General features: G+C 36.1%; 3 protein-coding genes across 5 annotated transcripts; 2 read left to right on the forward strand and 1 right to left on the reverse strand.

The window, feature by feature from the left end:
* Window positions 1-639: 639 nt before the first annotated feature.
* Window positions 640-12,056, forward strand: bbs5 (Bardet-Biedl syndrome 5). Of its 2 annotated transcripts, none has more exons than XM_072685061.1 (12): window positions 640-805; window positions 8,273-8,355; window positions 8,551-8,616; window positions 8,863-8,912; window positions 9,022-9,149; window positions 9,442-9,577; window positions 9,799-9,894; window positions 9,993-10,055; window positions 10,869-11,003; window positions 11,121-11,204; window positions 11,437-11,460; window positions 11,588-12,056. In XM_072685061.1, the coding sequence occupies exons 1-12, from the start codon at window positions 744-746 to the stop codon at window positions 11,687-11,689; spliced, it is 1,029 nt and encodes a 342-aa protein (XP_072541162.1). In that variant the 5' UTR covers window positions 640-743; the 3' UTR covers window positions 11,690-12,056. The 2 variants fall into 2 exon arrangements, with proteins under 2 accessions (XP_072541162.1, XP_072541163.1); XM_072685062.1 differs by having other exon boundaries at window positions 8,277-8,355.
* A 694-nt stretch (window positions 12,057-12,750) lies between these two features.
* Window positions 12,751-15,676, forward strand: klhl41a (kelch-like family member 41a). Its single transcript, XM_072685063.1, has 6 exons — window positions 12,751-13,815; window positions 13,935-14,092; window positions 14,184-14,291; window positions 14,377-14,562; window positions 14,775-14,921; window positions 15,565-15,676. The coding sequence occupies exons 1-6, from the start codon at window positions 12,751-12,753 to the stop codon at window positions 15,674-15,676; spliced, it is 1,776 nt and encodes a 591-aa protein (XP_072541164.1).
* A 1,026-nt stretch (window positions 15,677-16,702) lies between these two features.
* fastkd1 (FAST kinase domains 1) lies at window positions 16,703-24,483 on the reverse strand. 2 transcript variants are annotated; one of them, XM_072685064.1, is made up of 15 exons: window positions 24,173-24,483; window positions 23,547-23,979; window positions 23,084-23,152; window positions 22,477-22,602; window positions 21,969-22,367; window positions 21,666-21,776; window positions 21,159-21,290; window positions 19,709-20,195; window positions 19,500-19,614; window positions 19,274-19,402; window positions 18,875-19,006; window positions 18,636-18,752; window positions 17,600-17,735; window positions 17,110-17,224; window positions 16,703-17,000 (listed from the first exon to the last, which is right to left on the reverse strand). In XM_072685064.1, the coding sequence occupies exons 2-15, from the start codon at window positions 23,879-23,881 to the stop codon at window positions 16,908-16,910; spliced, it is 2,496 nt and encodes an 831-aa protein (XP_072541165.1). In that variant the 5' UTR covers window positions 23,882-23,979; window positions 24,173-24,483; the 3' UTR covers window positions 16,703-16,907. The 2 variants fall into 2 exon arrangements, with proteins under 2 accessions (XP_072541165.1, XP_072541166.1); XM_072685065.1 differs by lacking the exon at window positions 24,173-24,483 and having other exon boundaries at window positions 23,723-23,852.
* Between the last annotated feature and the right edge of the window lie 438 nt (window positions 24,484-24,921).

A 24,921-nucleotide genomic window follows, 5' to 3' on the forward strand; every position in this document is an offset into this window, starting at 1 on the left:
TGTATGCACTATTCTTTATCTTACAGGACGAACAATACTGTTAATTAACCACTCATCTAAAGTTATCTGGGTAAAGATGAATATGCAATGAGAAAAAATGATGAAAGACTAAATAAAAGACTATAAAGTACATTAACACAATAAGCACACATCCAAAAATGCACAAGTCTACAGAGAACAGATTTATTATATAAAATACTTATTCAGAGACTATAATGCAAATTTTCTACATATTCTGCCAGAAAACTCTATGTACAGCAAGTTTGAATAAAAAAAGAAATAAAAAAAACATTTTTTGTATGATTATTATTTTTTTTATTATAATTATATTTGAGTAAGATCATTTTTTCTAACTAAAACTTACTGGACATATAATTGCCAATAATTGTTATTTAATTATATTTTATGTTTTTATTTGTATTATATAATATTATATATATATATATATATATATATATATATATATATATATATATAAGTTTTTGTTTATAATATAATATAAAATGATTGAAATATGCTCTGTTATTTGATTAACTTGTTAGGCACGGAGATGGCGTCTTCCAGTTTGTGTGAATAACCGCTGATTTTTGACGCCTCCTACTTGCCGTAGTCTGAGCGCTGTTACCGAGGTGACGCAAAGACGCCAGTCCACAAATCCTCTTAGCCTGCTAGCGCTAGCCTGTACCGTTAGCTGGTCGTTTCGTTTCGTAGCGTTTTAAACGATTAAAGACATATAAAGAAATATGGCGGGTGTATTAGACGCACTTTGGGAGGACAGAGATGTTCGCTTTGACATTACAGCACAGTAAGTTTAACGGGCTAGTGAAAGCTGCTGTGTAGCCGCAGGGCTAGCGCTGCGTCTCTGGACTGACCAGACATTCACTCTATAACCAGTATAATAGTCTTGGATTAGAGCTGTTATACTTACATTCACTCTATAACCAGTATAATAGTCTTGGATTAGAGCTGTTATACTTACATTCACTCTATAACCTCTATAATAGTCTTGGATTAGAGCTGTTATACTTACATTCACTCTATAACCTCTATAATAGTCTTGGATTAGAGCTGTTATACTTACATTCACTCTATAACCTCTATAATAGTCTTGGATTAGAGCTGTTATACTTACATTCACTCTATAACCAGTATAATAGTCTTGGATTAGAGCTGTTATACTTACATTCACTCTATAACCAGTATAATAGTCTTGGATTAGAGCTGTTATACTTACATTCACTCTATAACCTCTATAATAGTCTTGGATTAGAGCTGTTATACTTACATTCACTCTATAACCTCTATAATAGTCTTGGATTAGAGCTGTTATACTTACATTCACTCTATAACCTCTATAATAGTCTTGGATTAGAGCTGTTATATTTACATTCACTCTATAACCTCTATAATAGTCTTGGATTAGAGCTGTTATACTTACATTCACTCTATAACCTCTATAATAGTCTTGGATTAGAGCTGTTATACTTACATTCACTCTATAACCAGTATAATAGTCTTGGATTAGAGCTGTTATACTTACATTCACTCTATAACCAGTATAATAGTCTTGGATTAGAGCTGTTATACTTACATTCACTCTATAACCAGTATAATAGTCTTGGATTAGAGCTGTTATACTTACATTCACTCTATAACCTCTATAATAGTCTTGGATTAGAGCTGTTATACTTACATTCACTCTATAACCAGTATAATAGTCTTGGATTAGAGCTGTTATACTTACATTCACTCTATAACCAGTATAATAGTCTTGGATTAGAGCTGTTATACTTACATTCACTCTATAACCTCTATAATAGTCTTGGATTAGAGCTGTTATACTTACATTCACTCTATAACCTCTATAATAGTCTTGGATTAGAGCTGTTATACTTACATTCACTCTATAACCAGTATAATAGTCTTGGATTAGAGCTGTTATACTTACATTCACTCTATAACCAGTATAATAGTCTTGGATTAGAGCTGTTATACTTACATTCACTCTATAACCTCTATAATAGTCTTGGATTAGAGCTGTTATACTTACATTCACTCTATAACCTCTATAATAGTCTTGGATTAGAGCTGTTATACTTACATTCACTCTATAACCTCTATAATAGTCTTGGATTAGAGCTGTTATACTTACATTCACTCTATAACCTCTATAATAGTCTTGGATTAGAGCTGTTATATTTACATTCACTCTATAACCTCTATAATAGTCTTGGATTAGAGCTGTTATACTTACATTCACTCTATAACCTCTATAATAGTCTTGGATTAGAGCTGTTATACTTACATTCACTCTATAACCAGTATAATAGTCTTGGATTAGAGCTGTTATACTTACATTCACTCTATAACCAGTATAATAGTCTTGGATTAGAGCTGTTATACTTACATTCACTCTATAACCAGTATAATAGTCTTGGATTAGAGCTGTTATACTTACATTCACTCTATAACCTCTATAATAGTCTTGGATTAGAGCTGTTATACTTACATTCACTCTATAACCAGTATAATAGTCTTGGATTAGAGCTGTTATACTTACATTCACTCTATAACCAGTATAATAGTCTTGGATTAGAGCTGTTATACTTACATTCACTCTATAACCTCTATAATAGTCTTGGATTAGAGCTGTTATACTTACATTCACTCTATAACCTCTATAATAGTCTTGGATTAGAGCTGTTATACTTACATTCACTCTATAACCTCTATAATAGTCTTGGATTAGAGCTGTTATACTTACATTCACTCTATAACCTCTATAATAGTCTTGGATTAGAGCTGTTATATTTACATTCACTCTATAACCTCTATAATAGTCTTGGATTAGAGCTGTTATACTTACATTCACTCTATAACCTCTATAATAGTCTTGGATTAGAGCTGTTATACTTACATTCACTCTATAACCAGTATAATAGTCTTGGATTAGAGCTGTTATACTTACATTCACTCTATAACCAGTATAATAGTCTTGGATTAGAGCTGTTATACTTACATTCACTCTATAACCAGTATAATAGTCTTGGATTAGAGCTGTTATACTTACATTCACTCTATAACCTCTATAATAGTCTTGGATTAGAGCTGTTATACTTACATTCACTCTATAACCTCTATAATAGTCTTGGATTAGAGCTGTTATACTTACATTCACTCTATAACCAGTATAATAGTCTTGGATTAGAGCTGTTATACTTACATTCACTCTATAACCTCTATAATAGTCTTGGATTAGAGCTGTTATACTTACATTCACTCTATAACCTCTATAATAGTCTTGGATTAGAGCTGTTATACTTACATTCACTCTATAACCTCTATAATAGTCTTGGATTAGAGCTGTTATACTTACATTCACTCTATAACCAGTATAATAGTCTTGGATTAGAGCTGTTATACTTACATTCACTCTATAACCAGTATAATAGTCTTGGATTAGAGCTGTTATACTCACATTCACTCTATAACCAGTATAATAGTCTTGGATTAGAGCTGTTATACTTACATTCACTCTATAACCTCTATAATAGTCTTGGATTAGAGCTGTTATACTTACATTCACTCTATAACCAGTATAATAGTCTTGGATTAGAGCTGTTATACTTACATTCACTCTATAACCAGTATAACAGTCTTGGATTAGAGCTGTTATACTCACATTCACTCTATAACCAGTATAATAGTCTTGGATTAGAGCTGTTATACTTACATTCACTCTATAACCAGTATAATAGTCTTGGATTAGAGCTGTTATACTTACATTCACTCTATAACCAGTATAATAGTCTTGGATTAGAGCTGTTATACTCACATTCACTCTATAACCAGTATAATAGTCTTGGATTAGAGCTGTTATACTTACATTCACTCTATAACCAGTATAATAGTCTTGGATTAGAGCTGTTATACTTACATTCACTCTATAACCAGTATAATAGTCTTGGATTAGAGCTGTTATACTTACATTCACTCTATAACCTCTATAATAGTCTTGGATTAGAGCTGTTATACTTACATTCACTCTATAACCAGTATAATAGTCTTGGATTAGAGCTGTTATACTTACATTCACTCTATAACCAGTATAATAGTCTTGGATTAGAGCTGTTATACTTACATTCACTCTATAACCTCTATAATTGTCTTGGATTAGAGCTGTTATACTTACATTCACTCTATAACCTCTATAATAGTCTTGGATTAGAGCTGTTATACTTACATTCACTCTATAACCTCTATAATAGTCTTGGATTAGAGCTGTTATACTTACATTCACTCTATAACCAGTATAATAGTCTTGGATTAGAGCTGTTATACTTACATTCACTCTATAACCAGTATAATAGTCTTGGATTAGAGCTGTTATACTCACATTCACTCTATAACCAGTATAATAGTCTTGGATTAGAGCTGTTATACTCACATTCACTCTATAACCAGTATAATAGTCTTGGATTAGAGCTGTTATACTTACATTCACTCTATAACCAGTATAATAGTCTTGGATTAGAGCTGTTATACTTACATTCACTCTATAACCAGTATAATAGTCTTGGATTAGAGCTGTTATACTTACATTCACTCTATAACCTCTATAATAGTCTTGGATTAGAGCTGTTATACTTACATTCACTCTATAACCAGTATAATAGTCTTGGATTAGAGCTGTTATACTTACATTCACTCTATAACCAGTATAATAGTCTCGGATTAGAGCTGTTATAATTACATTCACTCTGTAACCAGTATAATAGTCTCGGATTAGAGCTGTTATACTTACATTCACTCTATAACCTCTATAATAGTCTTGGATTAGAGCTGTTATACTTACATTCACTCTATAACCAGTATAATAGTCTTGGATTAGAGCTGTTATACTTACATTCACTCTATAACCAGTATAATAGTCTTGGATTAGAGCTGTTATACTTACATTCACTCTATAACCTCTATAATAGTCTTGGATTAGATCTGTTATACTTACATTCACTCTATAACCAGTATAATAGTCTTGGATTAGAGCTGTTATACTTACATTCACTCTATAACCAGTATAATAGTCTTGGATTAGAGCTATTATACTTACATTCACTCTATAACCAGTATAATAGTCTTGGATTAGAGCTGTTATACTTACATTCACTCTATAACCTCTATAATAGTCTTGGATTAGAGCTGTTATACTTACATTCACTCTATAACCAGTATAATAGTCTTGGATTAGAGCTGTTATACTTACATTCACTCTATAACCTCTATAATAGTCTTGGATTAGAGCTGTTATACTTACATTCACTCTATAACCAGTATAATAGTCTTGGATTAGAGCTGTTATACTTACATTCACTCTATAACCTCTATAATAGTCTTGGATTAGATCTGTTATACTTACATTCACTCTATAACCAGTATAATAGTCTTGGATTAGAGCTGTTATACTTACATTCACTCTATAACCAGTATAATAGTCTTGGATTAGAGCTGTTATACTTACATTCACTCTATAACCTCTATAATAGTCTTGGATTAGAGCTGTTATACTTACATTCACTCTATAACCAGTATAATAGTCTTGGATTAGAGCTGTTATACTTACATTCACTCTATAACCTCTATAATAGTCTTGGATTAGAGCTGTTATACTTACATTCACTCTATAACCAGTATAATAGTCTTGGATTAGAGCTGTTATACTTACATTCACTCTATAAGCTCTATAATAGTCTTGGATTAGAGCTGTTATACTTACATTCACTCTATAACCTCTATAATAGTCTTGGATTAGAGCTGTTATACTTACATTCACGCTATAACCTCTATAATAGTCTTGGATTAGAGCTGTTATACTTACATTCACTCTATAACCTCTATAATAGTCTTGGATTAGAGCTGTTATACTTACATTCACTCTATAACCAGTATAATAGTCTTGGATTAGAGCTGTTATACTTACATTCACTCTATAACCTCTATAATAGTCTTGGATTAGAGCTGTTATACTTACATTCACACATAACCTCTATAATAGTCTTGGATTAGAGCTGTTATACTTACATTCACTCTATAACCTCTATAATAGTCTTGGATTAGAGCTGTTATACTTACATTCACTCTATAACCAGTATAATAGTCTTGGATTAGAGCTGTTATACTTACATTTACTCTATAACCAGTATAATAGTCTTGGATTAGAGCTGTTATACTTACATTTACTCTATAACCAGTATAATAGTCTTGGATTAGAGCTGTTATACTTACATTCACTCTATAACCAGTATAATAGTCTTGGATTAGAGCTGTTATACTTACATTCGCTCTATAACCTCTATAATAGTCTTGGATTAGAGCTGTTATACTTACATTCACTCTATAACCTCTATAATAGTCTTGGATTAGAGCTGTTATACTTACATTCACTCTATAACCTCTATAATAGTCTTGGATTAGAGCTGTTATACTTACATTCACTCTATAACCAGTATAATAGTCTTGGATTAGAGCTGTTATACTTACATTCACTCTATAACCTCTATAATAGTCTTGGATTAGAGCTGTTATACTTACATTCACTCTATAACCAGTATAATAGTCTTGGATTAAAGCTGTTATACTTACATTCACTCTATAACCAGTATAATAGTCTTGGATTAGAGCTGTTATACTTACATTCACTCTATAACCAGTATAATAGTCTTGGATTAGAGCTGTTATACTTACATTCACTCTATAACCTCTATAATAGTCTTGGATTAGAGCTGTTATACTTACATTCACTCTATAACCAGTATAATAGTCTTGGATTAGAGCTGTTATACTTACATTCACTCTATAACCAGTATAATAGTCTTGGATTAGAGCTGTTATACTTACATTCACTCTATAACCTCTATAATAGTCTTGGATTAGAGCTGTTATACTTACATTCACTCTATAACCTCTATAATAGTCTTGGATTAGAGCTGTTATACTTACATTCACTCTATAACCAGTATAATAGTCTTGGGTTATAGCTGTTATACTTACATTCACACTATAACCTCTATAATAGTCTTGGATTAGAGCTGTTATACTTACATTCACTCTATAACCAGTATAATAGTCTTGGATTAGAGCTGTTATACTTACATTCACTCTATAACCTCTATAATAGTCTTGGATTAGAGCTGTTATACTTACATTCACTCTATAACCAGTATAATAGTCTCGGATTAGAGCTGTTATACTTACATTCACCCTATAACCTCTATAATAGTCTCGGATTAGAGCTATTATACTTACATTCACTCTATAACCTCTATAATAGTCTCGGATTAGAGCTGTTATACTTACATTCACTCTATAACCAGTATAATAGTCTTGGATTAGAGCTGTTATACTTACATTCACTCTATAACCTCTATAATATTCTTGGATTAGAGCTGTTATACTTACATTCACTCTATAACCTCTATAATAGTCTTGGATTAGAGCTGTTATACTTACATTCACTCTATAACCTCTATAATAGTCTTGGATTAGAGCTGTTATACTTACATTCACTTTATAACCAGTATAATAGTCTTGGATTAGAGCTGTTATACTTACATTCACTCTATAACCAGTATAATAGTCTTGGATTAGAGCTGTTATACTTACATTCACTCTATAACCAGTATAATAGTCTTGGATTAGAGCTGTTATACTTACATTCACTCTATAACCAGTATAATAGTCTTGTTATATCTAGCTACTATGCTATACCTTAGCTACCTGTTAAAGAGAGAGAGGCTCTGGTCCGCCTGCTCCGTCTGTCTTTTTATTTTACAATATTTAGAGAGCTGCTAGCTCCTTAGCTCTCAGGGCTCTGGTGCAGGTTTCTGGAAAAAAGTGCAGACCCTTAAATATCAGAGTAGAAAATTATATTTTAGACACTTAAACGCCCCCTCTATGTAATTAGCTAGCTTATCATTGCCTCAGTTTAAAACATTGATTTAATAAGTAATTTATTCAGTTTACCTGAATTGAATCCTTTAAATTGACAGAAGGATATATGGCTCTACATATTGTTTTCTACCTCAAAGCTTTTGGGCTCCATAGAAAACTAACGCTGTGAAAATCTATGGTGTTTGTTGATGAGAAAATTACACTAACTGGGTCACATGGCTAGCTTTTGAATGAAAGTTGGTTAGTTAACCATAAGTGTTGTGTGTAACATTCTCAGTTTCTCTCTCTCTCTCTCTGAATCTAATAATTACTTTTCTTCTTTAAGACAGATGAAAACCAGACCAGGTGAAGTACTCATCGATTGTCTGGATTCTATCGAAGACACAAAAGGAAATAATGGTGACAGAGGTGCTTATCTCCTTACTTATCCATCTACAGGAACATGTATACTTTGTGTATATTTTTTATTCTTTATTGTAGAGTAACTATTTCACAACTATCTTGCATGCTAATAGTAAAATATTAATATTATTAATATTTGATTGATATTAAAATACTAAAACAAACGTAAAGTATATTGTATTCGTACATTTAATGGTATAGGAAGACTCCTGGTGACCAATCTAAGAATCATCTGGCATTCCATCGCCTTACCAAGGGTTAACTTGTGTAAGTACACTTACATTCATGCCACGGTCACCCACGTTTCCACTGTCTACACCAAAAATATTAGCTTCTGTTATTAGAAATGTGTGTAAATACAATCTTTTGTAAGTTCTGATGTTAGCAATTGCTCATTACCATTTAACTCTCACACATTTAGTTCTTCATTGGGGGTTATAATGTGTATAGACTTTTTTAGATGGTTTATTAAATATTATACCTGATTCTAACTTTTTTTTTATGTATTTACAGCTGTAGGCTACAATTCTGTTATAAACATCACCACAAGGACAGCAAATTCTGTAAGAAAACTTCCTTCATAATGAAATAATTGAATAAGTATTTATGAAATCATCTTGTTTTGCATGGCTGCAAAATCTGTGTATGATACCACGTTTATAAATCTTGCAGAAACTGAGGGGCCAGACTGAAGCTCTCTACATCTTGACCAAGTCTAACAACACAAGATTTGAGTTCATTTTCACCAATGTCGTTCCTGGCAGTCCTAGACTCTTCACATCTGTCATTGCTGTTCACAGGTAGAGTAGCCATACAAAGCCCCTGCAAAGCCAGCACAATGCCTTTGTCTTGTGATTCAGTGACATGTGCAGTGCATTTGCTACAGTAGCTCTTAAACTTTCCCTATACCAATAAAGTATATCTACATTACATATCATTCTTAAAAATATAAATATGATGCATTTTTTTTAAATATGACCTTTTTAATAATTCTTTATCCATTTTCTTTAATTTTGTCTTTTAAAATATTGCTTGTTGTTGTTTTAAAATTTAAACTTCCCCTTCATCACAACTGATTGCTCTTCCCCGTAGAGCTTATGAGACCTCCAAAATGTATCGGGACCTAAAATTAAGAGGGGCTCTGATTCAGAATAAGCAGCTGAGACTACTGCCACGGGAACAAGTTTATGACAAAATAAATGGAGTTTGGAATTTATCCAGTGATCAGGTAGTTAAAAAAGTCTTGTTGTAATAATATTGTCACAAGCAGGTTTCTACAAATGATTGCAGATGCCTTTTTTGTTTTTCCCTTTTTCAAATAATTTGAATCTAATAGTTGTTTCATGATTTCATGATGAATGGACCAATACAAATGCTACAAAATGACTTGTAATGATGTTTCATAATAGCAAATTGTATAACCTAGTGCATTCTGAATGTATGTTTCAGGGAAACCTTGGAACTTTCTTTATTACTAATGTGAGGATAGTGTGGCATGCCAACATGAATGAGAGCTTCAATGTCAGCATTCCCTACTTGCAGATTGTAAGTGTATACTTTTGCCCTCAGTGATTCAGTAATTGTTAAAATCATACGATTGCAAATAATCAGATTATTTTATATTTATACTTGTTTCCCCCAAGCGTTCCATAAGGATTAGAGATTCAAAATTTGGACTTGCGCTTGTGATCGAGAGTTCTCAGCAGGTGGGTCTAAAAACAAAACTACAAGCTCTGGTTATAGTATACAGATATTTGATGATGAGCTGTTTTATTGTAAATCTGAGGAATGCACCATTTTATGTTGTTTATTTTATATGGGTGATTCTTCAGTTGGGGCCCCTTTTATCCTCTTCTCAAATAAAATCTATAATTTATGTATTTTTTTAAATCACTGAGCTTAAATAGAATTAAAATATGTTATATTTATTTGCCAAGTGGCATTGTGCAGAAATCCAGGTCATTCTAGAGGGCTTATCCTTTATTGTTTCCTGTATTCTCTACAGCACTCTACTGACGTCTTATGGGCCATGTTGCCAGTATATTGAAGTGTAACCTTTAAAAAAAACATCTTACAAAATTCACAGGCTGTTGTGGTAATGACATTAATGTTGGGAATGGCAATATATTGTTCAGAAATATGCTAAATTTGTATTGATAAAAAAATGTTTATTGTTTATGTTTATAAGTTATGATAAAAACATAGAGATAGTGATTTTTGTAATTCATTGAATTGATTTGTCATCTTTTGGGAGCAGAAAAGTATCTGGCTTAGGGACAAGGCCAAAGCAAAATGTGTTGATGTTTAAGACATAAAAAAGTGCTGCAATAAATAAGGTATTTACAACCTAAGCTATTTATTTTGTAAAAATGTCTAGCATGAATTTATAACCCAAGCATGTAAAAGGTCTCCTAATTGAAGAACCACCCCTATGAGTGTACAAACAGACGAGGGAAAATGAGTAATGTTATCAGCATCTTTTGTCTGTCTGCTTTCATTCACTGCAACTGTTCTTTCAGACCGGTGGATATGTGCTAGGTTTCAAGATTGATCCAATGGACAAGTTGCAGGATGCAGTGAAGGAAATTAACTCCCTTCACAAAGTGTACTCTGCAAACCCCATTTTTGGTGTGGAGTATGAGATGGAGGAAAAGGTAAAAGAAACCATGTGATCTGAACTGTATGTAGGTTTTACTTTTAATTACTTTGCTGGGAACAGTTTTGGTAGAATCTTGATTAGGGTAAGCTGAAAGCCTCTCATGTAAACGCAGCCTCAGCCACTGGAAGAGCTAACGGTGGAGCAGCCTCCTGATGACGTGGAGATCGAGCCAGATGAACAGACCGACGCTTTCACAGTGAGCATGCTACACTCTAATGAATGATCCACTCAGCAGGGAGCTGTCTGGGTCTCTCTCATGCTCTGAAAATAGCAACATGCTTAAGCCACATATCACAATGTCCCATCAACACTGACTTCAGTTGCCAGGTTTCAAACATGTTTACACTGAAGTGCATTTTGGTGTTTCTATTTTAATGAAGACAATCAGTGTTTTCTAACTTGTGCTCTTTCCTTTCTTTCCTTTGTAGGCTTACTTTGCTGATAGCAACAAGGTATATATTGACCGCATTATTGGCCGTCATTATTCTATAGATCAGCCTAGGTCTTATTACTCATTATCTTTAAAATATATTCTTTAATATTTTTAATTCACCACTATTGTTTTATTGTCCTTTAAAGCAACAAGACCGGGAGCCGGTGTTCTCTGACGAGCTTGGTTTAGCAGTGGAGAAGTTAAAAGAAGGTTTTACACTTCAAGGACTTTGGGAAGTCATGGGCTAAAAACATGAAATTGAACATTGATCATTTGAGAAAACTTTGGGGTACAGTTGTTTACATGTTTACAGCCAGAAAACATTTAAAACATGTATATATATATATATATATTTAGATTGACTTTATATGTACTGCTTGATATGCAGTATGATATTTAGATGGAAGGTATCACTGTCTAGGTGGTCTCATGTTTATAAACTTTATAAATGTTGAGTTTATAGATTTTAAGAATTCATTGTGTCTCTGTTTAAAGCCACAATAAATGTTTCCATAGTAAAACAATTAGCTATTTTTGCTATTAGAGTAAAATGACATTTTTTAGTGTTTGAATAACTACTGTTGATTAAAACTTGCTGTACTAAGCCACCATTATTTGTTGTCTGTCGTTTGAACAGTGGCCATAATGAGGCCATCAGTGGAGCTAAAGAATTTTACCGGTGGCCCAAAGGAGCACAGATTAACTGTTGTTCTAACCACAGCTGCTCTTTTCTGACCTCTAAGCGCAGGAAGGTCATCTCATGCCAAACACATTTAAATAGTAAATTGCATACAGATGTCACATATGCAAATGAGTCAGCATTAGAAAAAAAAAATCAATTTGTGACTCTTGCCATTACCTGCTTTGAGACCATGACACACAAACCTAAGTGCTGTCACTCTTTCAGTAAACTCTTAATATACACTCACTATTAATAGGCCCATGATTCAAATACAAGACCTTTTCTTTTCCAACAAAATTCCAACTATGTGAAACAACAAAGTATTACAACAGACCATCAAAACCATTGTCTTCCTCTTTGGAGGAATGTGAGAAGCTCAGTCATAAACGACCTCAAGCTACCAGTTGTTTCTTTCAATCGTTGACAGCTGCCTACCGTGACACTATTTTCTAATCTGACCAAACTGAATTCTTTCTGTCTGTGAGAGGGCCTAAATATAGAGAGGTAGGGTTAAACTACACTGGCTCCTGTCTTTGCTCCGTCATCTCAGACCGTTACAACTAAGAGAGCAGGACTAGGGGAAGCACTGTGGTCGCAACATCCTCCTGGACACACACATCCTCCAAGATGGAACCCACGACTATGAAAGAAGACTTGAGGCTCTTTCAGAGCACCTTGCTTCAGGATGGTCTGAAGGAACTACTGAGGGAGAACAAATTTATTGATTGCGTCCTGAAAGTAGGGGACAGGAGTCTGCCTTGCCACAAACTCATACTGGCAGCATGTAGCCCTTACTTTAGAGAGCTTTCTTTCTCAGAAGACAGCAAAGAGACCAGCAGTTCCAAGGAGGTCGTGCTGGAGAACGTGGATCCAGCCATAATGGACATGATCGTGAATTACCTTTATTCAGCAGAAATAGACATTACAGACGAGAACGTACAGGACATTTTTGCTGTAGCTAACCGCTTTCAGATACCATCTGTGTTTACAGCATGTGTCAACTACCTGCAGAAAAACCTCTCCCTGGGGAACTGCCTGGCTATCTTCAGAATGGGGCTGGTGCTGAACTGCCCAAGGCTGGCTATGGCAGCAAGAGACTACATAGCGGAGCGATTTGAGACACTAGCCAAGGAAGCAGACTTTCTTGAGTTTAACCCTCCAGAGCTGTTTGCCATCATAGGAGGTGATGCTCTCAATGTGGAGAAAGAGGAAGTGGTGTTTGAGCTCCTGATGAAGTGGGTGAAGAAAGACCAGGAGAACCGGGTGAAGTTTTTAGGAGATGCCTTTGAGCATATTCGTTTCCGTCTGCTTTCAGAAAAGTATTTCAAGGAAAAGGTTGAAAAGGACGACATTATCAAAGCCGATCCAGAGCTGGTGAAGAAACTTGGGGTAATCAAAGATGCTTTTGCTGGAAAACTCCCAGAAAATAAGGAAGGAGAGAGCATGCCTGGTTATCTGAATGATAACAAAAGGCTGGGCATGTACGCCAAGGAGCTTATCCTCATGATTAATGATACAGCAGCCGTGGCTTATGACCCTAATGAGAATGAATGCTCCCTAGCAGCAATGGCTGAGCAGATACCTAGAAACCATGTCAGCATCAGTACCATGAAGAATCAACTTTATGTCATAGGTGGGCTCTTTGTGGACGAGGAGAACAAAGAATCACCCCTGCAGTGCTACGTTTTTAAGGTAAATGTCTTACACTGTCCTATTAATACACTTATAATTTTAAGGTATTCTTCACAATGAACAACGATGGCAGCTGAGCTGATTCTTTACACATACTTTATAATATACATTTATTACAGTTGGACCCTCTTACGTCAATGTGGATTGCTCTACCCCCATTGCCTTCTCCCAGATGCCTGTTTGCACTGGGTGAATTTGAGAATCTCCTGTTTGCTGTTGCTGGCAAAGATTTACAGAGTAACGAGTCTCTTGACTCAGTAATGTGTTATGACACAGAGTAAGTGTATGGCCATTCAAGTTTTTTACCTTCATAAAAGCCCATCAGGCATCCAGGCAGCCCACAACTTTCTCTTTTTTTTGTTCGGCAGGAAAATGAAATGGACGGAAACAAAAAAACTTCCCTTGAGGCTACACGGCCACTGCGTGATCTCCCAAAATGGACTGGTGTACTGCATAGGAGGGAAAACAGATGAAAAGTAAGATCAGTGTTAGTTTGGTAGTTTGGCTCATTAGCTCTATTCTTGCATTGTGGCTCACATCATGTTTTTGTGCACAAAACAGCAAAACCATCAATAAGATGTTTGCGTATAACCACAAAAAGGCAGAATGGAAGGAGCTGGCTGCAATGAAAACACCAAGGGCCATGTTTGGGGCTGTTGTTCACAAAGGAAAGATTATCGTGGTTGGAGGAATCAATGAAGATGGTCTGTTAGCATCTTGCGAAGCCTACAACTTTGGAACCAACAAGTGAGTGTCATTAGGTCACTGTTCTTCAGCACTACACATACTGATCATTTGGGAAGTAGGCCTACAAGACTACTGCTTTATTTTTCCACTGCAAATATACTGAAGGTGTCCACAAAAACTGACTGATCTTATATCCACAGAATATGCTTTTATAATCAGGTTTAATGTGTGTGTGTGTGTGTGTTGTTTTTTTTTTTTTTTTTACCATGTAGGTGGGAAACGTTCACTGAGTTTGCCCAGGAGAGAAGCTCAGTTAATCTCGTCAGTGCTGGCGCTGTCCTGTACGCAGTGGGTGGCTTTACCATGGTAGAGATGGAGGATAAGGAGTGTGCTCCTTCAGAGGTTACAGACATTTGGCAGTAAGTCGCAGCAGTCAGGTCCTTTACTGGAATACTGTACAACCTATGTGTAAGCAATAATACACTCGAGGGTCGTGCTAAAACATGAGATATTGGCACTAGTGTTCTGCACTCAGTAGATCAGTACACCTGTGCCAATATCTCATGTTTTAGTGCAAATCTTGAGTGTATTATTGTAATTATACCAGTTTTGTGCAGACAGGTGACAATTTACTTGTTTATCAGCATTACACAAGATAAAATAGTTCCATTCTATCAGTTTGTGCCCTTCAGTCATAATGGTCGAGGAACGTTCATAGTTTCCTAATCATCGGCCATAACATTAGGCGGGCAATATTATGTCTGTACGACACAACACATACAGCCATAGCAGTGATATATGGTAATAGTGCAGTATTGGCACATTGCAGGATCAGGCCGGACCTAACTGTTGTGTGATTAGCTGTAAAGCTGATGGTAACCATTTGTTTAGGTGTAAAAATTTCAAGATTAATGACGGTTTTCTTTTCAACACAGAATACTATTATAATTATATAAATGTTTAATTAAATAAAATAAAATATTTAGCTATTAAATTGTAAAATTAATTCTCTAGGAAAATGTTTCCAGAAGTCTAACCTCCAGGATTTTCTGTTCTTTTTAGGTACGAAGAGGACAAGAAGCAGTGGACAGGAATGATCAGAGAGATGCGTTATGCAGCTAGTGCCTCTTGTGTTTCAATGAGACTAAATTCTGAAAAAATGCCCAAACTATAAAATAGCATATAATCTATCTATCTATCTAATATATATATATATATATATATATATATATATATATATATATATATATATATATATATATACACACACACACACACACACACACACACACACACACACACACACACACACACACAGGCTGGGCAATATGACTATTTTATAATATTGTGATTAATTTTGTTATTGGATACACAATATGCTTGACAAACACTGATCAACTGCACCTTTCATAACAGTGTAATGTGATGTTTAATTAGAAGTGCAAAAAATTTTGATGATTGGAATAGTAGTTTTTACGAATCTGTGGCTACTGATACATTCGGTTTGTGATCATGTATATACTGCAGTTAATAGTTAATATCATGTATCGTGACAAATGTCTCTTACAAAACATGATGCACAATTTAACATATTGCCCACCCCTAATACACACAAACACTAACACACGCACATATACTCTAATCATGGACACTCACTTGCTGTTTCCAGTACTGTTAAAGTATATTTTGTAGTAAAGAAATAAATGTGCTTGAATCGGTTCTTTGAGCGATACCATAGAAAACCACTTCTGGTTCCATAAAGAACCCGTTGTCAATAGAGACTGAGAGTGTGTAGGCAAAGATGATTCAAGTGAAGATTAAACCTTCAAAGTTCTTCACTCTTACACACTTTTATTGCAAAAATGGTTCTTTGTGGAACTAAACATGGCTCTCCTACAGCAGAAACTACTCAAAGGATCAATTAAAGCACCTTTAGTTTTAAGAATGAAATTACAGGAATTTAAGCATGAAACACAGGGCTGGTCTGTTAGTTTTAAGGTGTGGGTCTACTGGGCAAACACTCTTTTTTTGAGCACCAACGCCATATATTTAAATGCTTATTCACTAACTTTTTACCAAAATAAAAACGTGTTTGCGGTCAAAAACCTGCCTTACTTCATTTAGATATGAATGTCTGCAACATTTTGCAACATTATTTTATTACAAACTTATTTTCTTACAGTTTTAAAACTTATACGAAGTGTTACATAGCAGATATGTGTGACAACGAACTGTATTCAAATAAAAAACAAAAGAAAAAAAGAAGGGGTTCTTAACATACAATACATTCATGATCACCCTCTCCCACATTGGCCTACTGACACAGATGCCAAGGGACAGTTCTGTTGCACTGCATTTTCGAGCAGCAGTGTCTGTCCACCTAGTGTTCCGACAGTTCAGAAATCTTAGGCATGTTCTGTAAACAACTTCTTTCTCAAATATTCCTTCCAAGCATCTTTGGTGGAGAGCTCCATGGAATTCCATTCAAAGTGGGGAATCTGTGTTAGAGAGCACTTAATCAGGCAGTGCATTTTCATTCAAATTCATAAACAAATTTCCTCCATAGGTAACATTACCAAAGAAAAGTAAAGCTCTCTCTCTACTTACTTGTAAGACGTGATATCCTAAAATCTCCAGGTGTCTTTTCTTGAGCAGAATTTTCCCTTTCACATGTTGTGAATTTATGCAGTATGCTTTGAAATGCAAGAAGTGTATTGCAATACTAAAGAAAGGGGAAAAAAAATAACGTTTTTTTTCCATCTATCCTCTCCTCTACAAACTGCATTAGCAACAAATCAAATGCACAACAATCTCTGGAGCACATAAACATGAATCTATCAGCATCATGCCTAATGCCAGGCGTGGGCTGGAGGGGTTAAAGCACCCTGACACTGAGCTGTGGAGTAGTGGAAATGTGTTTTCTAGAACAATGGTGCTCTATAGAATACTTTGAATGCAGTCAAATCCTCTTAGCAATGCTTTAGAATGTAGTAGAAAGCCTTCCCTGGACAGTAGAGTCCCAATACTTTTGGCAATATAGTGTATTTTTCCAAATTGGTCCATATTTAACAGAAAGATAAAAATCTGACACACATACCGGCGAGAGCCTGGCGGTAGTTCCTTTCTCCCCTGCTTAGCTGATCCAGAATCCCAGTGCACCATCCCGTTTTCAGTGAGTTGCAGCTCACTGTAGGGCACTGGCTGATTATGGGAGTCCAGGACACACTCAAAATCTGCAGGGATAGGATTCAAACGTTCAACTTGGTTAACTCTGAGAGCAGTGGCTGACCAATATGTCAGCTGACTGATGATGTTGCAGTTGATAGCAGGTCCTGTGGATTCACCAATATCAGCAAATATATTCCATATATGAAGCACCAACAAAGTAGCTTGGTTTCAAGCTTGTATGTCAAGCTGTATATAAACAGCTAAGCTTCGCCTGTTCACATATTCATGGACAAAATGTAAAATGCATCCAAATCTAACTGTTACCATCAGGATATTATAATATACAACACACTTCCACAATAAATAAATCATAATTGTTTAAATAAACAAAGACAAAGGCTGCACAATATATTGTTTCAGAATCTCCATCGCAATGTGCGCATGCGGGACATGCAAAGTCCAATTAAATTAAAAGTCATGCTTTTTTGCTGCTTATACAAAACGAAACTATGCAGACAGATTATATTTGCCCAATACAATTTATTTTATTCCAATCTTGGATATACGGAGTGCATTCTTAATAATAGGTTGGGTAATGGACTTCTGGTAATTTCTGGTAAAATTTGGTGAAAATTTATGAAACTAAATGTTTGGCTTGTTTAGGCCCCTATTGGAGAGTTCAAGGAACATCCTACTTTCACTTTTCAGTAGTGATGTACTGGTGCAACAGTACAAAAAAGTTACAGTTTGGATCACAACACGGTTTGGACTTCACGGTTATGGTTAACCCTGGCAAAACACTACGGTTCCCACAATACCATGTAAATCCCACATCTTACATCTTAGAATATGATAAGCTTCTCTTTTACGTGACTGGATCTGTCCCTCATACCGTGATGGAAACAAACGAAACAAATGAAATAATGTATTAACCACCATCAAAACTCTACTTGTATCAAACTTACCAACAGTGTAGAAGTATGGAGTCAACACTGCTACTCTGACATAGTCAATGCCTCCGAGCACTTCAACCAGTATGTTATGGATCTGCTTTTGTAATGGACTGACCGAGAAGTCTGTGTCTTTCAGAAAGAGACATTAAAACAAACATGATTAGCCATTAGCCTTAGTGTAGACTAATATTTATGGCCCTACAGAAACTGAAATGTCAGGATTAAAATGACACATGTTCATCTTTACTTACTTCTTTCCCAAAACTGCCTACAGAAACGCTCATGAAACCAGGGCACTTGGAACTCTGGGCATTCCAGACACACTGCACGGTTAAGCATCATCAAACATACACGCACTCGCATGTTCAGAATTTCTGTCAGAACTGTCAGGGGATAATCATAAGTTGAGCATCAGTTTGTGGTTTTGAGCGAAGAAATATTACTGACTTGCTGCAACAGTGGCATCCTATTACAGTACCACACTGGAATTCTGTAAGCTGTGGCAACAGGACTGAATGAATGGTGTGTCCAAATACCTTTGTCCACTAATTACTGACTAGTATGTAACAATAGGAAATGTTCAGGAGAATTAAACTGAACCTATTTCTGAATTAATAGCAATCATTGCTGTTTAAAGCAACTGCACATACCCTCAAGATGTGTGTCCAGTTTAGCCAGGAAATCCACACTGAATATTTTTCTGATGATAGCCTCTGGGAATCTGTTAACCATTGCCAAGGTGTAGGCCAAACAGACCAGCAGGTGAGGGTCAATAGAACCTGGCAGAATTCAAGATCAAAACAGACGAATGACACATTTTCATAAACTCAAATTTTTTAAAATCACAAGGGTTGCAGTTAGAAAGGACAAACTCACTCATATGAGACGTCAAATGCTGAATGGAAGCCTCAAATAACTCGTCCACCTTTGGTGTGCTGTAATTTAACACAGCAAAACAGTGCAAAACGTCACAGGCCCAAGGGTAATTCATCTAAGAGGGATAAACAAATGTGACCAAATACATCAACATAAGACATTGAGAAAACTGGTGGTGTTGTTTGTAGTACCAAGCAGATCATTCCTACCTTATGTATGTTCTCTAAAGCCACACTGGCAATGCGGTCCAGCAGTGGCGTAGAGATACATTTCACTCTTGTCAGGAAAAGTGCCAAGTCTGACACGTTGGTCCAGGAGACCTGGTCCTCCAATCTCTGAATCATTGCAATAGTGTCCTTAAGCAAGATTTTCTCAAACCACTCCTTTGATATGTACTTCAACTCCTCCAGCATCTGGTCTAGTTGGCCGGCCTTGCGCAGTCTCTCACTTCCATAGTGGTTCACACTCTGAAGCACATGAACATACTTGTTGGGAGTGTCGGGGCAGTAGGTAGAGTCAGTGCGGATCCATTTGGTAATGGCCAAAGTGATCAAACTGAGGTCATGTAGGCTGCATTGAGGCAGCACAGCATCAATGCGAGAGATGGCCACCTCTTCCATAAAAGGAGAGGGGAGCATGGAGAGAGCGCGGATCAGCATGGTCACTTCATAAGGGTACACACTACCCTGTAAGTACCTAACAAAGGGGAAAAGAAAGAAAGATCAATAGATATCTAGTCCTGCTTTTTCAAATCAAAGCAAATCAACTATCAAGGAAAAACATTAAATAAACATGCATTAAGGTGTTGCACCAAAGCCAAGCAAGCAGGTACACTGCCATTTATTTTGCGCCAATCTTGGATACACAGAGTGTATTATGAATAATGATAAGTTGGTTTATTGACTTCTGGTAACATCTGGTGAAAATTCCTGTATTTTTTATATCACTGCAAAAAGTCAAACATTGCAATGTCAGTTTCTTTCCAATGTCGTGTAGCCCTAACTGGGTCTGATAAAATGCACAACTGGGGCTTGCCAGGTTTTGAGGATGTCCGCATATTTAAAAAAAAAAAAAAAAAATGCAAATAAAGCAGTTTTGTATCTAAGTGGAACTAGATGAGAAGTATGTCACCTAAAAGTGCCTTTTTAGTTGGATATAAGCGGAACTAAATCAATCACAATGACAAAAAAAAAATGTGCAGGGGTAGAGTTTTTTTGTCCAGAAGTTCACAAATACATATACACCACAAACAGAATTAGACTTCTTCAGACTGCCTTGGGGAACACTGGCTGTCTCAGACTAACACATTATATATTAGTGCCTTAATCTTTAAACCTTCTTCAAAACCTTTATGTTTCATTGACTTTGGGGCTGAAGTGATTTTTGCATAGTTATTGAGTTTTTCACTGAGTAATTGGGTGGTTTAGATTAAAAAAGAAATATTCCCACAGGTCTGTTACAATTTTTACCAATTATCAAAAGTCTGTTGACATTTCCACTAGTTTTGCCCCTTTAAATCTCAAGTGTTTGGACTGCTCAGGCCTTTCCACAAAGTATGTTCCGTTTTTAGTAGCGATCATGCTTTGTCTTTTGGGTCCTCTGGTCCAAGAACAAACTGCACAGGTAATAAAAGTTTATGAATAAAAAGAAAAGACTTACTGAAGTAGTTTACTCCTCAGCATAGCAAAGACCTCTGGTTTCTGAAAGTGCCCAAAAATAAGAACCTGGGTCATCTTTGCAGTCTCTAAAGGACGATATACCTCCAGATTCCTTTGCAGCACTGAAGCAATCCTGTTAAATGATGTCCAGAAAAGAAATTAAAGAACAACACAACAATACTTTAGTGCTACAATTGCTGCAACACAGGGGTAATCAGTTCTGGTTTTAAAGGACTGGATCTAGCACAATTTAGTGGCTTTTCTGCACAAACACACTACAGAGTTTAAAAATGGGGGGGAAAAAACCCACCAAACTGTGCTGAACGCCAGCAGTAGGAGTTATAAAAATGAAGGTGGTTCCATAAATCACCATGTTTGTAATAGAGATGCATAAAAAAGCTTCACTTGAGGTTCTTTAGACCTTTAAAAATCTACATTTCAAACACGGTCCTACATGGAACCAAGAGTGTTCTTAACATTCATCACCAAAAAAAGGGGGAGATCTTACTTATTGTTAACTTGAAGGTTCTGACACAGATTAATAATCAGTGCCTCGGCAATATTCAGTGCTTGTTGAGGACTCAGCTGGTCAGCCATTGACAGCACTGCACTTTCTAGTCTGTAAGACAAGACATATCAAAATATTGATATTTTATTATTCTTAATAGCTTTTAAAGATATTTTTATATCTTATATATTTTTATTTTTGTCAGAGTACACTTATAGGAAATGCAAACAGCAAACTCAATAAAAACTGTTACACTTCTGCAGAGGTCAACAATGCGCTAAGAAAAGTTCTTCTTATACTTACTCCCTTCTGGTTCTTTGATCTCCCAAAGTGTACAAAGTATTAATGAGCTTTGTAAAAGACACAGGGTCAGTGCAAGAATCCATCAGCTCCATTAGCCTTTGCCTGGCAGCCAGACTTAATTCACAGCTGCTGTACTGCACTGTGTGATACAATCCCATGATCATACTAATGGTCTCGACATCCATATACGGCATATTCTTGAGAATGATAAGCTTGCACTTTTCCAGTAAGGGGTGATGAGTGTACTTGATGTTCCGGAGGAACTGCACTATCCTTCTGGGGCTGTTGTAACTGTAAGGCTCTATGGTGTCCAGGAGAATGCTGGCTCTCTCAAGGAGTGCATCACATAACCGAGGAGACATCAGGTGGGAAATGTTGGTCATGAGGGTGGTTAGAATTCTGATAAGGGAAAACATACATACAAATCATACATTTCTATCCGTATGAACATCTTTGCATTAAACTTGCCAAATGGTAACCGGTTCGGTTAGTGAGATACGAGTGATACCTGAGATTATCTATTGAATCCAGTTTCTGGCTCACAATCTCAGCTATCTGACCAACCAGTGGACTGTTATTAAGGAACTGTTTATTTAAACAAATAGAAAACTTTGACAGTGTTGACACCGAAAACCTGAAAAACATGACAGGATATACAGGATTTAAAGCATAGCTCATATGTAAATAACCCGGTAATAAATAAATTACACCATAGTATAACATTTTGTGAAATTAGCAATTTATTTTATATACAATGGTACACATTTGTCACATACTGACAACAATAAATCAATAGCAATAAAAAACATCACATACTGTCAATACCTATTTACATTGTTTTGTAATGTCATATGCCTTGAGATTTGAGCTCTTTATAATAAATATGGATATTTTACTCCCATTAAAACATAATTTACACCTCTGTTTATCACATCCCACCATTTCTTAATTGTTATTTAGAGCTTGCTCTACTAATTATGTGGAACCTGTGAAGATGCACCAGACTAGCATATTAGAACCATTCTATACATTCATCTGCAACTAGTTTTGTTTTATTGAAAACACTTAATCCTTTGCGACAGAAGTGTGTAGTGGTAATGTAGAGCCACAAATACCTTTCTAGCCTTTTCCAGCATTCCACCATCAACTGCTGGACAAGAGAGTCATGTGGTTCTACGGAGAGCCTTCAAATGAAGAAAATGAGACAATCGCAAATAATACAACAGTGGAACATATAAAACATATAGAACATAACACATTTTACAGTTAGCTGAATGCCATTAGATCCAGTCCTGGAAGCCAATCATTTGGGTTTTCCATGCTCTAACACATTTTAAAGGACTTGGCCAATGCAATTATGATGATTATGACTAAATGCAAGTGCAGTGGATTCAAAAGCAGTCCTCAACCCCCCTGAGATATTCCACATATTGGCTCAACCCTAGCACCTTACAGTTTTTCGGGCTTCTTAATGGCTTGGTTCAGGTGAAGGAGCAAATATGAGGAATAACTCAGGGGTCCTGAAGACTGGGTTGGGAACCACTAGAAAAGGTCTGAGTAACACATCACATCACGTACCTGAGCACATAATAAAGCACGTCCACCACCACGGCATCGCTCATCACACTGACATTGTTCTCTGCCAAGACTCTAAGTGTCAGGAACTCCGGGTGGCTCCGGATTATTTCAGTTTTTCTATACATGTCTGGTCTACACCTCTGCATATGCCAAAGCACTCTTAAGGCGCAACTCACATGGTCAACAGAGAGCATGGCCCTGTTCTTGTCCACCACACTAAAGACATGGTCCTCTGCTGTACAGGCCTGGAGCTGCACCAGGACCTGGTCCCTGCACACTGTCCCGCAGTGAAATACCCTGAAAGAGTAGGAGTACAGGGAACGGAGCCTGAACATGTCTTGGGAAAGGGGCAGGTCAAGAAAAGAGTCTACCCCACAAATGAGAGGTCATTCAGTAATGGGCAGTGGGCTCGAGTACTGATGAGGGGACGCATCTAGGTTCATAAAACAGAAAACACAATTACAATGAATGTTAGCAAGCATTAACCTCCATCATTACACACTGTTAGGTAAGCACTGAGAGCAGGAGTGGGCAGGGCCATCCACATGACATGAGATCTTACACTGTCTCTGCTTTACTTTAACCAAGTGTGTGAATTACAAACAGAGCAAGGCTGTAAAAAATACCTTTTTGTCATTTTATCATAGTCCGTCCCCAGCAAAAATAGCTAGCTACACGAAAACATACAAAAACGTCCCGGTTAAGCTTCAGTGTATGTTATAAAAGCATGCCTGTCCTGTCCGGGTCCTCTCGCTAGCTCCCCAGTTCCTCACGTGGGCGCCGCCGTTAGCTAGCCAGGTAACTAACAACTGTTTTATTTATTTATTTTATTTAATGCAATCACATAGGAAACCTACTGTTGTGACCATAAAACACTGAGGACGTTATCAAGAGAAACTTTATCCCACGGACTGCTGAAAAGACTTAGCAGGTTTATTTGACCTCTCGCCTCCGGCTTCACGACGCATTGAAACAGGAACCGAAATTACAGCAAAGACTCGGCAGATTTCAAAATAAAAGCCCCTCATCGAGAACAGCTTTCTCACTTGGTCAATAAAAATGAAGGAAAATTTACGCCAGCATGGCATACGATTAAACATGATGCGTATATATAAGACTTATATATGTTGATAATTAAAACTTTTTTAAAATAAAGACTTTATTGAGAATTGTGTTTGTATTTTATATTGGGATTAAAAGGATGAACAACAACAGTAAACTAGCTAAACCCAGAAAATCCCAATGAAAAGAAAATATTTCGAATTTTATCAATATTATAACAATAACGTCTGTTACACATTTTTTGGTATAAACTAGTAATTCCCACATCTAACGCATCTCACGCTCATTTTGTGCTTTCTCTGCTAAGAGTGGT

The sequence above is a fragment of the Salminus brasiliensis genome, chromosome 8 (genome assembly GCF_030463535.1).
Source record: "Salminus brasiliensis chromosome 8, fSalBra1.hap2, whole genome shotgun sequence".
Taxonomy (NCBI): Eukaryota; Metazoa; Chordata; class Actinopteri; order Characiformes; family Bryconidae; genus Salminus; species Salminus brasiliensis.